We start from the raw sequence: 15,217 nt of genomic DNA, 5'->3' as shown, positions 1-15,217 counted from the left end.
ACTTAGTTATGGAAAAGTGATGTATTTATAAACCCAATGATCATTTTTATAGTTGGTTGGTATTTTTTGGTGATCATCTTGGGAGTGTGGAAACTTGTCTTTTATAGTAAAAGGAGAACCATATGTCTCTATAGTAAGGTGAGAATGGTATGAGACTGATAAAGTGAATATGCTTTATAGTTCCTTACCTTATACATTTAAGTGACAACTTTAGCCAGTTAGCCACTATCTACACATATATTTACATTTGAGATCAGTTCTTTCTGAGCAATGGAGTGGATCTCAGTGGTCTATGCTTTTACAGTCTTTTCTTATATAAATTTTCATTGCCATTAATATGTAAGACTAATTATTGCCGAGAAAAAAACATCTTTGCCAGATGTGTACAATGTAGTCTCATAGTAATGTAACTTGGTTTATCTAAAGAAGAAAATTAGATTTCCCTGCTAAGATCAGAAACAAAATATTGTTGTCTGTTTTTGCTGCTTATGTTCAATATTATCTGGCCCGGGCAATTAGACAAGATAAAGAAATAGAAAGCATGCAGATGGAAAGGAAGAAGTAAGACTATATTTGCAGATGACATGGGTCTACATATAGAAAACCCTAAAGAATCTATAAACACATATAAACTCTATTAGAACTAATAAACAAACTCAGCAAGGTTGCAGAATACAAGATCAGTACACAAAAGTCAGTTGTGTTTCTATATGTCAGTAATGCACAATCAAAAAACGAAATTAAGAAAGCAGTCCAATTATAGTTGCATCAAAAAGAAAAAAAACATTTAGGAATAAATTTAACCAAAGAAGTTCAACTTGTACACTAAGAACTACAAAACATCATTAGAAGAAATTAAAGAAGACCTATATAAAGAGGAAGACATCTGAGCTTATGGATTGGAAGACTTAAGATGGCAGTGCTCTAAGCCATATACAAAAAACCCACAAAATACCATTCTCAACAGGGAAAACCTGAGAGCATTTCTCCTAAGGTCAGGAACACGGCAGGGATGTCCACTATCACCACTGCTGTTCAACACAGTACCAGAAGTCCTAGCCTCAGCAGTCAGACAACAAAAAGAAATAAAAGACATCCAAATCAGCAAAGAAGTCAAACTCTCTTACTCTTTGCAGATGACGATACTCTGTGGAAAACCCAAAGACTTAACCCCCAAATTTCAAGAACTCATACAGAAATTCATCAGTGTGGCAGGATGTAAAATCAATGCACAGAAATCAGTTGTATTTCTATAAACTAACAATGAGACAGAAGAAAGAGAAATTAAGGAGTTCATCCCATTTGTAATTGCATTGAAAACCATAAGATATGTAGGAATAAACCTAACCTGAGAGGCAAAGGATCTATACTCAGGAAACTATAGAACACTCATAAAGGAAATTGAGGAAGACACAAAGAAATGGAAAAACGTTCCATGCTCATGGATGGGAAGAACAAATATTGTTAAAATGTCTATGCTACCTAGAGCTGTCTACACATTCAATGCAATCAAAATACCATCAGGTTTTTTTTCACAGAGCTGAAAAAAAGAATTGTAAAATTTGTATGGAACCAGAAGAGACCCCAAATAGCCAAAGCAATCCTGAAAAAAGAAACCAAAACTGATAGCATCACAATTCCGGACATCAAGCTGTATTACAAAGCTGTTATCATCAAGACAGTATGGTACTGGCACAAATACAGACATCGATTAATGGAACAGAATAGAGAACCCAAAAATGGACCCTCAACTCTATGATCAACTAATCTTCAACGAAGCAGGAAAGAATATCCAATGGATGAAAGACAGTCTCTTCAACAAATTATGTTGGGAAAATTGGACAGCCACATACAGAAGAATGAAACTGGGCCATTTCCTTACACCATACACAAAAATAAACTCAAAATGGAGGATGAAAGACCGAAATGTGAGACAGAAATCCATCAAAATCCTAGAAGAGAACACAGGCAGCAACTCTTTGACTTCAGCCACAGCAACTTCTTGCTAGACACGTGTCCAAAGGCAAGGGAAACAAAGGCAAAAATGAGCTATTGGGACTTCATCAAGATAAAAAGCTTTTGCAGAACAAAGGAAATAGCAGACAAAACCAAAAGACAACCGACAGAATGGGAGAAGATATTTGCAAATGGCATATCAGATAAAAGGCTAATATCCAAAATCTATAAAGAACTTATCAAGCTCAACACCCCAAAACCAAATAATCCAATCAAGAAATGGGCAGAAGACATGAACAGACATTTCTCTAAAGAAGATAAACGAATGGCCAACAGACACATGAAAAAATGCTCCACCTCACTTGGCATTAGGGAAATACAAATCAAAACCACAATGAGATACCACCTCTTGCCAGTCAGAATGGCTAAAAATTACCAAGTCAGCAAATAATAGATGTTGGCGAGGATGTGGAGAAGGTGGGAATGCAAGCTGGTGCAGGCATCCTGGAAAACAGTATGGAGGTTCCTCAAAAAATTGAAAATAGAGCTACCCTATGACCCAGGAATTGTACTAGTGGGTATTTACCCCAAAGATACAAATGTAGTGATTTGAAGGGACACCTGCACAGCAATGTTTATTGCAGCAATGTCCACAATAGCCAAACTATGGAAAGAGCCCTGATGTCCGTGGACAGATGAATGGATAAGGAAGAAATGGTGTGTGTATATATATGTGTATATATATATGTGTATATATATATGTGTATATATACACACACACACACACACATATACACACAATCGACTACTACTCAGCCATAAAAAAATGAAATAATGACATTTATAACAACATGTATAGAAGTACGTGAAGTAAGTCAAAGAAAGGAAGACAATTATCCTATGATCTCATTGATGTGGAATTTAAGAAACGAAACAGAAGATCATAGGGGAAGAGAGGAAAAAATAAGAGAAAATGAAACCAGTGAGGGCGACAAACCATAAGAGACTCTTAGTCATAGGAAACAAACTGAGGGTTGCTGGAGGAGAGGGAGGTGGGGGGTTGGGGTTATTGGGTGATGGACATTACGGAGGGTATGTAATGTAATGAGCACTGGGTATTACATAAGACTGATAAATCACTGACCTCTACCTCTGAAACCATAATACATTATATGTTAATTAGTTGAATTTAAATTAAAAAAATAAAATGGCATTGCTCTCCAAAGTGATATGCAAATTCAGTAGGCCTTCACTATGCAATGCCTACCAAAATTCTAATCTCTGTTTTTGCAGAGTGGACAAGCAGATCCTAAAATATGCATGGAAATGCAAGGGACACAAAATAGCCAAAACAGTCTTGAAAAAGAACAAAGTTGGAAGGCTCACACTCCTTACATTCAAAACTCATTATAAAGCTGCAGTAACCAAAGTAGCGTGGTACTGGAATAAGGATAGACATAGATCAATGGAAAAGAATTGAGAACTTGGAAATAAATCTTGATTTTTTTTTAAAGATTTATTTATTTATTTTAAAGAAAGAGTTCATGAGTTGGGGGAGGGGCAAAGGGAGAGGGAGGCTTAACCGATTGAGCCACCCAGGAGCCCCTGTGATCATTGATTTTTTTTTTTAAAGATTTTATTTATTTATTTGACAGAGAGAGACAGCGAGAGAGGGAACACAAGCAGGGGGAGTGGGAGAGGGAGCAGCAGGCTTCCCGCTGAGCAGGGAGCCCAATGCGGGGCTCGATCCCAGGACCCTGGGATCACATCCTGGGCCGAAGGCAGATGCTTAATGACTGAGCCACTCAGGCACCCCGATGATCATTGATTTTTGACGAAGGTGCCAAGACCATTTAATGGAGAAAGAATAGTCTTTTCAACAAATGGTGCTGAGCTTAACTGGATATGCACACACAGGGAATGAATTTGAATCCCTTCCTTACACCATGTATAAAAAGTGACTGAAAATAGATGAAAGACCTAAATGTAAAAGCTTAAACTATGACATTCTTTGAAGAAAACATAGGTGTAAATCTCTGTGACCTTGGACTTGGCAATAGTTTCTTAGATATGATACCCAAAATGCAAGTAAACAAAAAAATAGATAATTGAACTTCATTAATATTAAAAACTTACATGTGTAATAGGATGCTATCAAGTGACAGGACACCCCACAGAATGAGAGAAAATATTTCCAAGCCATGTATCTTATTACAGTCTAATATCCAGAATATATAAAGAACTCTTGCAGCTCAAAAATATAGAGGACAAATAACCTAGATTAAAAATGGTCAGGGGATCCTAGGTGGCTCAGTCGGTTAAATATCTGACTCTTGATTTCGGGTCAGGTCATGTTGGGGTCAGCTCTGGTTTGGGAGCCTGCTTAAGAGTCTCTCTCTCCCTCTGACCCTCTCCATCCCCCTCTCTAAAAAAAAAAAAAAAAGGGCAAATGATTTCAATAGACATTTCTTCAGAGAAGGTATGCCATGTCCAAAAAGCACATGAAAATATGCTCAACAATTTAGTTCTCAGGGCAATGCAGATAAAAAGCACAATAATACCACTTCACACTCATTAGGATGACTAGGCTCAACAAGTCAGAAAACAGCAAGTGCTCCCGAGGATGTTAATAATTTAGACCCTCATACAGACATGCCTTGGACATCCTGCAGGTTCAGTTCCAGACCACTGCAATAAAGTAAACACCACAATAAAGTGAGTCAAATGAATTTTTTGGTTTCCCAGGTCATATAAAAGTTATGTTTATACTATAGTCTAAGTACAGTAGCATCATGTCTAAGGAAACAATGTATTTGCCTCAAATAAAAAATACTTTATTGCTAAAAATTGCTAACAGTCATCTGAAGTTTCAATGAGTTGTAATCACTGATCATGGGTCACCATAACAAATATAATAGTAATGAAAAAGTTTGAAATATTATAAGAATTACCAAAATGTAACACAGAGACTTGAAATAAGCACTGTTAAAAAAGAAATAGCATAGACAGACTTGCTCAACACAGGGTTGCCAGAAACCTTTAATTTGTAAAAAACATGGTATCTCCTAACTGCCATGAAACAAAGCATAATAAAATGAGATGTGCCTGTATATTGCTGATCAGAATGCAAAATGGTGCGGTGTTGTTGAAAAAGTTTTGGTGGTTCATGTTAAATTTAGATCCACTACTAGGTAATACACCCAAGAGAATTAGAAACATATGTTCGTAGAAAAACTTGTACATGAATGTTCATAGCAGCATAATGGGCAAAAAGTGGAATCAAGCCAAATTTCCATCAACTGATAAGTGAATAAACAAAACGTGTTTATTTATGCAATTATTTAGTCATAAAAAATACTGAAGTACAGATACATGCTACCAGGTAGATGAGCCTAGAAAATACTAAGTAAAAAAAATCTAGCCACAAGAGACCATATTCTGTATGATTCTGTTTATTTGAAATGTCCAGAACTGGCCAATCCATGACACAGAAATAGATTAGTGGTTTCCAAGGGTTGGAGAGAGAGGAAGGTGGGGAGTGACTATTAATGGGTACTGGATCTCTTTTTGGGGTGATGACAGTGTTCTGGAATTAGATAGTTAAACAACTCTGTGCATATACTAAAAATGACTGGATTGTGTAATTTTAAATGGTAAATTTTATGGTGTGTGAATTATACCTTAACAACAACAAAAAATTGAGCAAAAAAATGCCAGTATTACATAAACTTTTCTAGAACATAGAAAAAGAGAGAACTCTTTTCAGCACAACCTTGATAACCAAAGCTTTTATGAGAAAGAAGTATAGACCACTTAGTAGAGATGCACAAATACTAAACCAAATATTGATATATTAAATTTGGTGATTCAAATATTGGGCAATACATCACAAATTAGGGTCATTCTATTACTGCAGTGTTGGTTTTAACCTCAGTATAAAATTAATATTTACCAAATTAGATGACAAAGATGAAAAATCATGATTGTCCAGTAGATCTAGGGAGACTATTTGATGAAATTCAGTTCCTACTCATGATAAAACTAGCAAACTGAGAATAAAAGAGAACATCCTTACTGATAGAAAGAAACTTCCAAAAAACCTATGTAAACATTGTACTTAATTGTTGAGAACTTTCCTTCTGAAATTGGGAATGAGACAGAGTCAGCTATCTTTATATCTGTTCAACATTGTACTTCACCTAGCCAGCACAGAAAGACAAGAATAATATATAAAATATATAAGGCTTGGAGGGAAAGAAAGAAATATGTCATTATTCACAGATGACATATTTACATTTATATATTTAGAAAATCTAGAAGAATCTAAAGAGAAATTATTAGATGTATTGAGTTAAAGTTGTATACAAGTTCAAAATATAAAAATCAACAGTATCAGAAAATGAAAAAAAAATTAAATTAACTACCATTTATTCTTAGGGCTAAAGCTAATAAAAGATATGCAAAACCTCTACACAGAAAACTGATACATTTTGAGAGACATTGAATACAATACAAATACATAAATTTCTTCATACAGTAGAAAAGACAGTATTAATGAAAAATGTCTGTTTTCTTCTAGTTGATCTGTAGAATCAGTGCAATTGCAAATAAAATTCCACCTTTTTCCCCTGGGAAATTGAGAAACTGATTCTGAATTTTTATGGAAATGCCAAGGGCTGGCATTAGCCTAGGCCACCCTGCAGTCAAAGATATAGTTGGAGGATTTACTGTACTGGGTTTTGAGCTTTTCTTTTTTCTTTTCGTTTCTTTCTTTTCTTCATTTATGTATGTATGTATGTGTGTTTGGTAAGTTCTTTATATGTTTTGGATACTAGCCCTTTATCTGATAATGTCATTTGCAAATATTTTCTCCCACTCTGTTGGTTGTCTTTTGGTTTTGTCCACTGTTTCCTGTGCTGTGCAAAAGCTTTTTATCTTGATGAAGTCCCAGTAGTTCATTTTTGCCTTTGTTTCCCTTGCCTTTGGACACGTGTCTAGCAAGAAGTTGCTGTGGCTGAGGTCAAAGAAGTTGCTGCCTGTGTTCTCTTCTAGGATTTTGATGGATTCCTGTTTCACATTTCGGTCTTTCATGCATTTTGAGTTTACTTTTGTGTACGGTGTAAGGAAATGGCCCAGTTTCATTCTTCTGCACGTGGCTGTCCAGTTTTCCCAACACCATTTGTTGAAGAGACTGTCTTTTATCCATTGGATATTCTTTCCTGCTTTGTTGAAGATTAGTTGACCATAGGGTTGAGGGTCCATTTCTGGGTTCTCTGTTCTGTTCCATTAATCGATGTGTCTGTATTTGTGCCAGTACCATACTGTCTTGATGATTATAGCTTTGTAATATAGCTTGAAGTCCAGAATTGTGATGCCTCCTGCTTTACTTTTCTTTTTCAGGATTGCTTTGGCTATTCGGTGTCATTTGTGGTTCCATACAAATCTTAGGATTGTTTGTTCTAGCTCTGTGAAAAATGCTGGTGGTATTTTGATAGGGATTGTGTTGAATGGGTAGATCACTCTGGGTAGCATAGACATTTCAGCAATATTTGTTCTTCCAAACCATGAACGTGGAATATATATAAAATGTAAATGTAAAAATGAAAATTAAAAAGACTTAAAAAAAGAATTGATAAAATAGGAAAAGGAAAAAATATAAAACTGAAAGATTATAGAATAATAAGAATGCTATGTACTGTTTTCCCCAAGAGCTGGAGTTCTGCAGCTCTCTATGATTGGTAAACATGGGATTAGCTGAATTTTTCTGCTGGTCTTCTTGGGGAGGGGACTATTGAGCTGATTCTCAGGTGTTATTGCCCAGACAGAATTGCATTCCCCTTTGCCAGTGGTCTGGGCTTAGTGTAAGTGGCCCCCGGTTGTACTATGTGGCTGTTTTGCTGTCTGAAGGCTTTTAACACCAATGGGGGGAATGAAAATGGTGGCGCCCTGATCTCTAACCCCAGAAGTGAAAGTTTGAGCCCCTTCACCTCCCTTCAGTGAGCCCTAACTGAAAAGTAATCAATCATTTTTGTCTCCCTGGTTTCCATCCACACACTGTGTTCACCCAGTCTGTGAGCATTTTTTTTATTAGAATTAAAAAAAACTTTATTATGGAAAAGTTAAAAATAGAACTTCATCTACAAAGATAAAGATAGAATTGTATAAAGATGTCCTTCCCCCCATACATATAGTACCCAGATTCAACAATTATCAACAAATGGCCAATATTACTTCTTCCATAACCTCTCCCACTCCTTATCAATATTTAATTGTTCTGTAGAAAATCACCAAAAGTATATCATATTGTCTTTGATTATGTAGGTATGCGTATCTAAAATTATATATAAAACACAATATCCTTATCATAGCTAAAATGATAAATAAAATTCCTAATGTAACAAATATCAGTCAGTTGTGTGACTGAGCATTTTTATCTCAGGCATGTGACCCTGACCTGGTTTGGAGTCTGTAAACTTTATTGACTCCTGCTGTGTGCGCCTGTGCCATTCTTCCCAGGGGAGGTAGAGAGTTCTCCCTGTGGGTCTGCCTCTTAAAGGACCCCTGCTCGGAGAGCAGTCGCCCAGCCTCACAGTGGTTCATGGTTTATGGCAATACTGAGCAGAAAGCCGGTGATTGACCTCGGTTTTCTCAGCTGGCTTCCCCTGCTCCAGTGCTTTTTGTGGCCCTGTGGATCTTGAGGCCATGCTGTCTCACCTGGGATTCTGCCCTGCCTCACCACCTGAGCACCTTTCAGGCAGACTTCTAAAAGTTCTGATTTTGTGCTCTCCGCTTATAACACTTTCCGGTACCTGGCTTATGGAGGCTCCCTCCCTCCATGGTTTATTTTCTGATATATACCCTCAGATTCACTTCTTCGTACCTCCTACCTTGCAAAAGGTGGTCGCTGTTCTGTTTGTAGAATTGCAGCAATTCTTTTCTCACATCTCCGGTTGATATCACAGGTGTTGAGAATGATTTGATAACTATCTAGCTGAGTTCCAGGGATCAGATGAAATTAGGGTCCGGTACACGTCTGCCATCTTAACTCCTCTGGGAGAGAGAACCTTAAGCAGGCTCCACGCCCATCACCACGCCGGTCGTGGGGCTTGGTCTTACAACCCTGAGATTGTGACCTGAGCTGAAATCAAGGGTTGCACATTTAACCGGCTGACCGCCCCCCCACCCCGGGCACCCCTTGAGTTTTATTTTAGAGCTACCGCAGTGTGAGTTAGTTTGGTATTGGTACAAGAGGAAACAGAGCAATATAACAGAGGAGAGACTCCAAAAAAAGACCCACGCTCTAAAAGATAATGTTGGAGAATATCTTCCTGACCTGTGGTAGGAAAATAATTGCTTAAAAATGACACAAATAGTATCAGTCTTAGATAAAAGAGTCAAAAGTTAGACTACCTTAATATTAGGAATTTATTTTCATTAAAAGATTCTGTTCCATTAGGAGAGTGAAAGGGCAAATATATGAATGCAACATGTATAACCAAAAAGCCCATATCCAAAAGATGTAAGGAACTCCTTCCTATCAAAAAGAAAAAGGCAAGAGTATTTGATAGGCACTTGGGCTAGAGTCTTGAATAGGCACTTCACAAAATGAGAGTGGCTAACAAGCATATGAAAAAGGTCTGAAAATCATTAGTAATCATCATATTAAAACAAAAATGAAGCCATTACACAACCATCAACCAGAATGGCTCAGGTTAAAAATAAAGAAAAACCCAAATGGACAGTACCAAGTGTAGTTGTGGGTGTGGAGCACGGAGAACTCACATACACTGCTGGTGGGGAGTGGCGACCACTTTGGAAAACAGTTTGGTGTTATATACTCGAGTAGAACATGTGCTCATCCTGTATTTCCACTCTTGGGCTTATTCTCAACAGAAATGCATACATTTGTGCAGAGGACATGTATATAAATAACAGCATATAATTTGGAAATCACCCCAGTGTTCTTAAACTGTAGATTGGATAAATAAATATGCATGCAATAAAATACTCCTCAGTAATGACCTTGGAGAATGACAGTAAATGAATTGCAGGTTCATTCTGCAATATGAATGAACCTAGTAAACAAAAGTACAAAAGAAGTCACAAAATAATAAATACTCTATAATTTCATTTATATGAATTTCAAAGTCAGATAAAATTAAACTAGTAGAAGTCAAAGCAATGGTTGCCTTGGAGCAAGGATAGAGTAGTGATTAGGAGGGGATACCAGGTAACTTTTGGAGACTACCATTCTTCTGGGTGGATGGATGCATGGGTCTTTGCTTTGAAATAATTAATCTGTACATTTGTTTTATGCATTTTACTGTTTATTATACTTAATAGTAAAGGTTTATTAAAAGAATGGTTATGGGGGGGGGGTCTTGAGAAGGAATATCAGTACCATCTCTTGATTCTTAGATTTTCAACTTTACTAACTTCTTCCCGTACAGTGAGAACAAAAATAAGACCCAAAAAACTAAATCAGTAGGTTTTACTCCTTTCTCAATGAGGAGTATAATATAAAAATTATTAATTCCCAAGTCCTTCAGTCTAAAGTTTGTTCTTAGAACTTTTCGGTCTCTGAATGGAATTTAATGATTATTGTTTGTTTTAATCAGGAGGTGCTGATGATGCTGGATAACTATGTAAGAGATTTCAAAGCACTGATTGACTGGATTCAACTTCAGGAAAAGCTAGAGAAGACAGATGCTCAAAGCAGGTAATGAACTCTGGTCTTTATAGCAGCCAGCAGTTTCAAAAGCAGTAATTGAAACTGACAATGACCTTGACCTAAGTTTAACTTGAAACTTGTAAAAATCTAAAAGTTGGGAGCTATATTTCTCCTTCAGTTCAATAACAAATATTTATTGGGTACATACTAGTGCGAGGCACTTTTATATAGTACAGAGATTTAATTGCTGAGTATGATACATTTACTACTCTCATGAATTTGTAGCTTAAGGGAGGGATAAAATAGAACTTATTACCACAAAAAAACTATTGCAGGTGTTCAGGGCAGGACAGGGTCATCTGTCTTGTAGGGGATAGATCAGGAAAGATTTCATGGAGGATGCAGAAGAAGTGTTTAAAAGATGTGATGGATTTTAACAAGTGGTTGGCCTTTTCAATGAGGAGAGCAAGTTAAGACAGCTATTGAAGTACAGAACGTGTGTGAAGTGAAAGTAATATAGGGAAACATATAGTATTTCTTAAGGTAGTAGGCAGTAAGGAGAATTGATGATTTTTTATTAGGGGAGCAATGAGAGTTCAAAGTTACTTTAGAAACATTAACTTTTTTTTCTCTCAAGTTTTTATTTAAATTCTGTTTAGTTAACATATAGTGTAGTATTCTTTTCAGGAGTAGAATTTATTGATTCATCACTTACATATACTACCCAGTGCTCATCATAATTGCCCTCCTTAATACCTATCACCCATTTAACCCATCCCCCTGCCCACCTTCCCTCTAGCAACCCTCAGTTTGTTCTCTATAGTTAAGAGTCTGTTTTATGGTTTGCCTCTCTCTCTTTTTGTCCCCCTATGTTCATCTGTTTCAAGAAACCTTTCATTTGGAGTCACCACACAACTGAATCCTATGCACCAGGCTCTGGGACTGTTGGTGGAGAAGGAAACAGACACAGTCCCTGTCCTCATGAAGTATATAGTGCATTCACAGGAAAAATTGGTGTTAAATACTTACCAGTGTACAAAGTATCATGAAAATACAGGGTACTTTGGGAATAAAAGGAAAAGCACCATCAACCAGTTTGCTGAATCCAGGAAGGCTTCCCCAAGGAGGTCATATTTAAGTGAGACAGAAATACCATGTAGGAGGTGACATGACAAAGAAAGAGTAAAAGAGTAACCCCAGATAGAGGCGATGGTATATGTGGTAACCTGGAAGTAGAAGAGAGCACAGTAAGTCAAGGAATTTAGAGTTTGGCGGAACTGGAATGGAGAGAACAAGGGAAAGAGTAGCATGAGATGAGCCTCGAGAAGTACGCTGGGGCCAGAGCATGTAGGGCTTTGTGGGATGATAAAACTTTAGATTTTATTTTGAGCCATAAAATATTTTTAAGGAAGTGACATATCAGATTTGTGATTTTAAAAGATCTTTCTGGCTGTAGTGTGGAAAGGTTGAGGTGCAGCAGTATAGTTTATAGATTATGGCTACTCAGACCAGAGTAGTAGCAACAGGGAGAGTTGAGAGATATTCCAGAGATAGGTGATCAACTAGACTTAGTATTATTTCGGTTATGTCCAAAGGCAGAAGAACAGTTTATTATTCAGCTATGCTTATAAGCGAAACCTGAGCCCTTGTGGACCAGGCCAAGTCACATGAAGCTACAATCATGCCTTTTCACCCAGAGAAAACAGGCCTACCCTGCCTCTTTCCCTTGGATTTAACTGTGGTTCAGTTTCTTTAAGTGGAATCGTCCAGTAGAGAACACGTTTTTTGTCCTATCAGCCCCGTGGGGGAACCAGGGGAGTGAAGGAATCCCAAGAGACAAATCCAGGAAGGCTTGATCCCCAGGAAACCAAATCCAGGGAAACCATGATATGGTGATCCTTTTAACGTTTTTGTTTCTCATAATGAAAAAAAAAATGTCTTTAAGTTCCAGTGTAGATAACATGCAGTGTTATATCAGTTTCAGGTGTACAGTATAGTGATTGAACAATTATATACATTACTCCATGCTCATCACAATGAGTGTACTCTTAATCCCCTTCACCTGTTTCACCCATTTGTACCCCCTCCCATAGCCATCTGTTTGTTCTCTATATAAGAATCTGTTTTTTTGGTTTGTTTCCCCCAGTCTTTGTTTTTTCTCTTTCTTCCTTTTTTTTTTTTTTTTTAGTTTCAGAGGTAGAATTTAGTGATTCATCAGTTGTATATAACACCCAGTGCTCATTACATCAAATGCCCTCCTTAATGCCCATCACCCAATTACCCCTTCCCCCTACCCACCTCCCCTCCAGCAACCCTCAGTTTGTTTTCTAGAGTTTGGCATCTCTTATGGTTTGCCTACCTCTCAGTTTTCATCTTATTTTATTTTTCCTTCCCTTCCCCTATGTTCGTCTGTTTTGTTTCTTAAAGTCCACATGAGTGAAATCATATGGTGTCTTTCTCTAACTGACTTATTTCTCCTCTCATAATGACAATTTTGGATATTTTTTTTGGTACTTGCATTACCCACAGTCCCTGGGTGGGCCAGGCCTAGTCCATGTTTGTATCAAGCAGTTTCACCCTTAACGCCTGGGAAGAGGTGATTAGATTTGCGGGTGGTACGTTCCTTCACTGGGTTGAACCAGGTTAAGGGATCATCACACTGATTTGAGATTGGTAGCTATATCATTCTTGTGAAGATAAGCAGAATAAAGCAGGTTCAAAGAAAGTGGAATAGATAGAATCAGGGATGAAGGAAATCATGTGGTCTTTGAGGTCTTTGATTGTTGCTTTTAAGCCTCTTTCCTCTTGGTCTAATCTTCATGAGTCTTAATTCTAGTTTTTCCCTACCTTGGATGTCCTTGACCATTTATAGTTTATATCCTTAGAGTAAATCTTTATTTTCTTTTTCTTTTTTAATTTAACTTGATTGCACTTCTGTTTCTTGTATTCAAAAGGGTCTGTAATATCACCACCGATGCATAAGAAGCTAACTAGATTTTTTTTTTGGCTGCTTATAAACTCCAGTCAGGTAGTGGTGGCTACGTGTTGAGGATTGTATTAAGAAAGATTCTGAGGCCAAGTCCAAGGTTAACTCTGTCCTGGTACCATGGTTCAGAAATACACCTGAGACTTCTTTTTATATTAACCAGTTATCAGCATATCTGCTCTTTGCTTCTTGAGGTAGCTCCTAGATATAGAAAGCAACCTTAAATTCTCTGTAGATGGCATTATCCACCTTAGTTTCCTCAAATCATGCATCACAATTCATTTGAGATTCAAATGTAAAAACTGAACTTATACATAGTTAGAGAAGAAAATATAGATAAATATTTGTATATTTTTACTGTGGGTAAAGACTTCATAAGACTAAGGTAGAAACCACAAAGGAAAGTATTAATAGGCTTGATTTAATAGGAATAAAATACGCCTTTCTGCATAAAAAATTAACATTTAAATAGTTATGTTATCTCTGCCAAAGGATATGTAGCCATAATAGTAATAATAATACTAGTGTAGTAAATGATTTCAAATCAATTAGAAAATGATGCAAATCCCACTGGAAAAAATGGCAAAAGTTACCAACATGCAAATCCCAAAGAAGAAATTTATTTTTTATTTTATATATTTTTTTAAAGGTTTATTTATTTGAGAGAGACATTGAGCACAAGCAGGGGGCAGGGCAGAAGGAGAGGGAGAGAAGCAGACTCCCCACTGAGTGTGGAGCCATCACAGGGCTCAATCTCAGGACCCCCAGATTATGACCTGAGCTGAAATCAAGAGTCAGACACTTAACCGACTGAGCCACCCAGGCACCCTGCCAAAGAAGAAATTTAAATAGCTGGTAAAAAAAATGTTCAGCCTTACTAGTAATGATAATAAAAATATATAATTTTAAAAACAAAAAAAATAATTTTGCTAATGAATTTTTGTAAAAACACACCATTATTGTAATTTCTGTAAGAAAAAGAACTCATAACTTGAGAGATTTTCTCTCCCCCTGCCCCTCCTACTGCTTGTGCTCTCCCCCACCCGAAATAATGAAATAAATCAATAAATAAAATCTTAAAAAAAAAAAAAATCCTCCTTATAAGACTGAAACTCTAGCATGGGAGTTAGCGAATTTTACCCATAAAGTGCCACATAGTAATTTTTTTAGACTTTGCAAGCAATGCCATCTCTTTCACAAGCCATTGAAATTTCTAGAACAAGATCCTAACTGTTGGCAAGATTCAAGGGAAATGGGCACTTTTCACCTAGTAGAAGTATAATTTGTTAGAAGCTTTCTGAAAGGTGATTTGACAATAAATTGTCAAAAGCTTTAGACTTTATTTGGATAATCTTTTATCTGAATTTTCTTGTTTTCTGACAACAAATATCACTTTTTATTTTTAAAGAGAGGGAGAGAAAGATGGGGTGGGAGGGCAGAGAGAGAGGGGGAAAGAGAATCTCAAGCAGGCTCAATGCCTAGCATGGAGCCCAACGCAGGGTTTGATGGCACAACCCTGAGATCATGACCCGAGCTGAAATCATGAGTCAGATACTTAACTGACTGAGCCACGCAGGTGCCCCAACAAATATCACTTTTTAATG

At 37.0% G+C, this 15,217-nt stretch overlaps 1 protein-coding gene across 8 annotated transcripts in view; it reads left to right on the top strand.

Annotated features, from left to right (window-relative positions):
- The window catches only part of SCAPER (S-phase cyclin A associated protein in the ER), a 514,000-nt gene that overhangs the window by 71,615 nt on the left and 427,168 nt on the right, over positions 1-15,217 (top strand). For all 8 annotated transcript variants that reach the window (XM_045795116.2, XM_045795115.2, XM_087856756.1 and 5 more), the window contains one exon: positions 10,575-10,675. In XM_045795116.2, coding sequence (XP_045651072.2) covers positions 10,575-10,675 — 101 coding nt within the window. The remainder of the gene's footprint in view (positions 1-10,574; positions 10,676-15,217) is intronic.

This window comes from Ursus americanus, chromosome 28 (genome assembly GCF_024610735.1).
Source record: "Ursus americanus isolate L20-20 chromosome 28, mUrsAme1.1.p, whole genome shotgun sequence".
Lineage (NCBI taxonomy): Eukaryota > Metazoa > Chordata > Mammalia > Carnivora > Ursidae > Ursus > Ursus americanus.
Note: the sequence above shows the minus strand (reverse complement) of the source record. Positions and strands in the feature narration are given on the sequence as shown.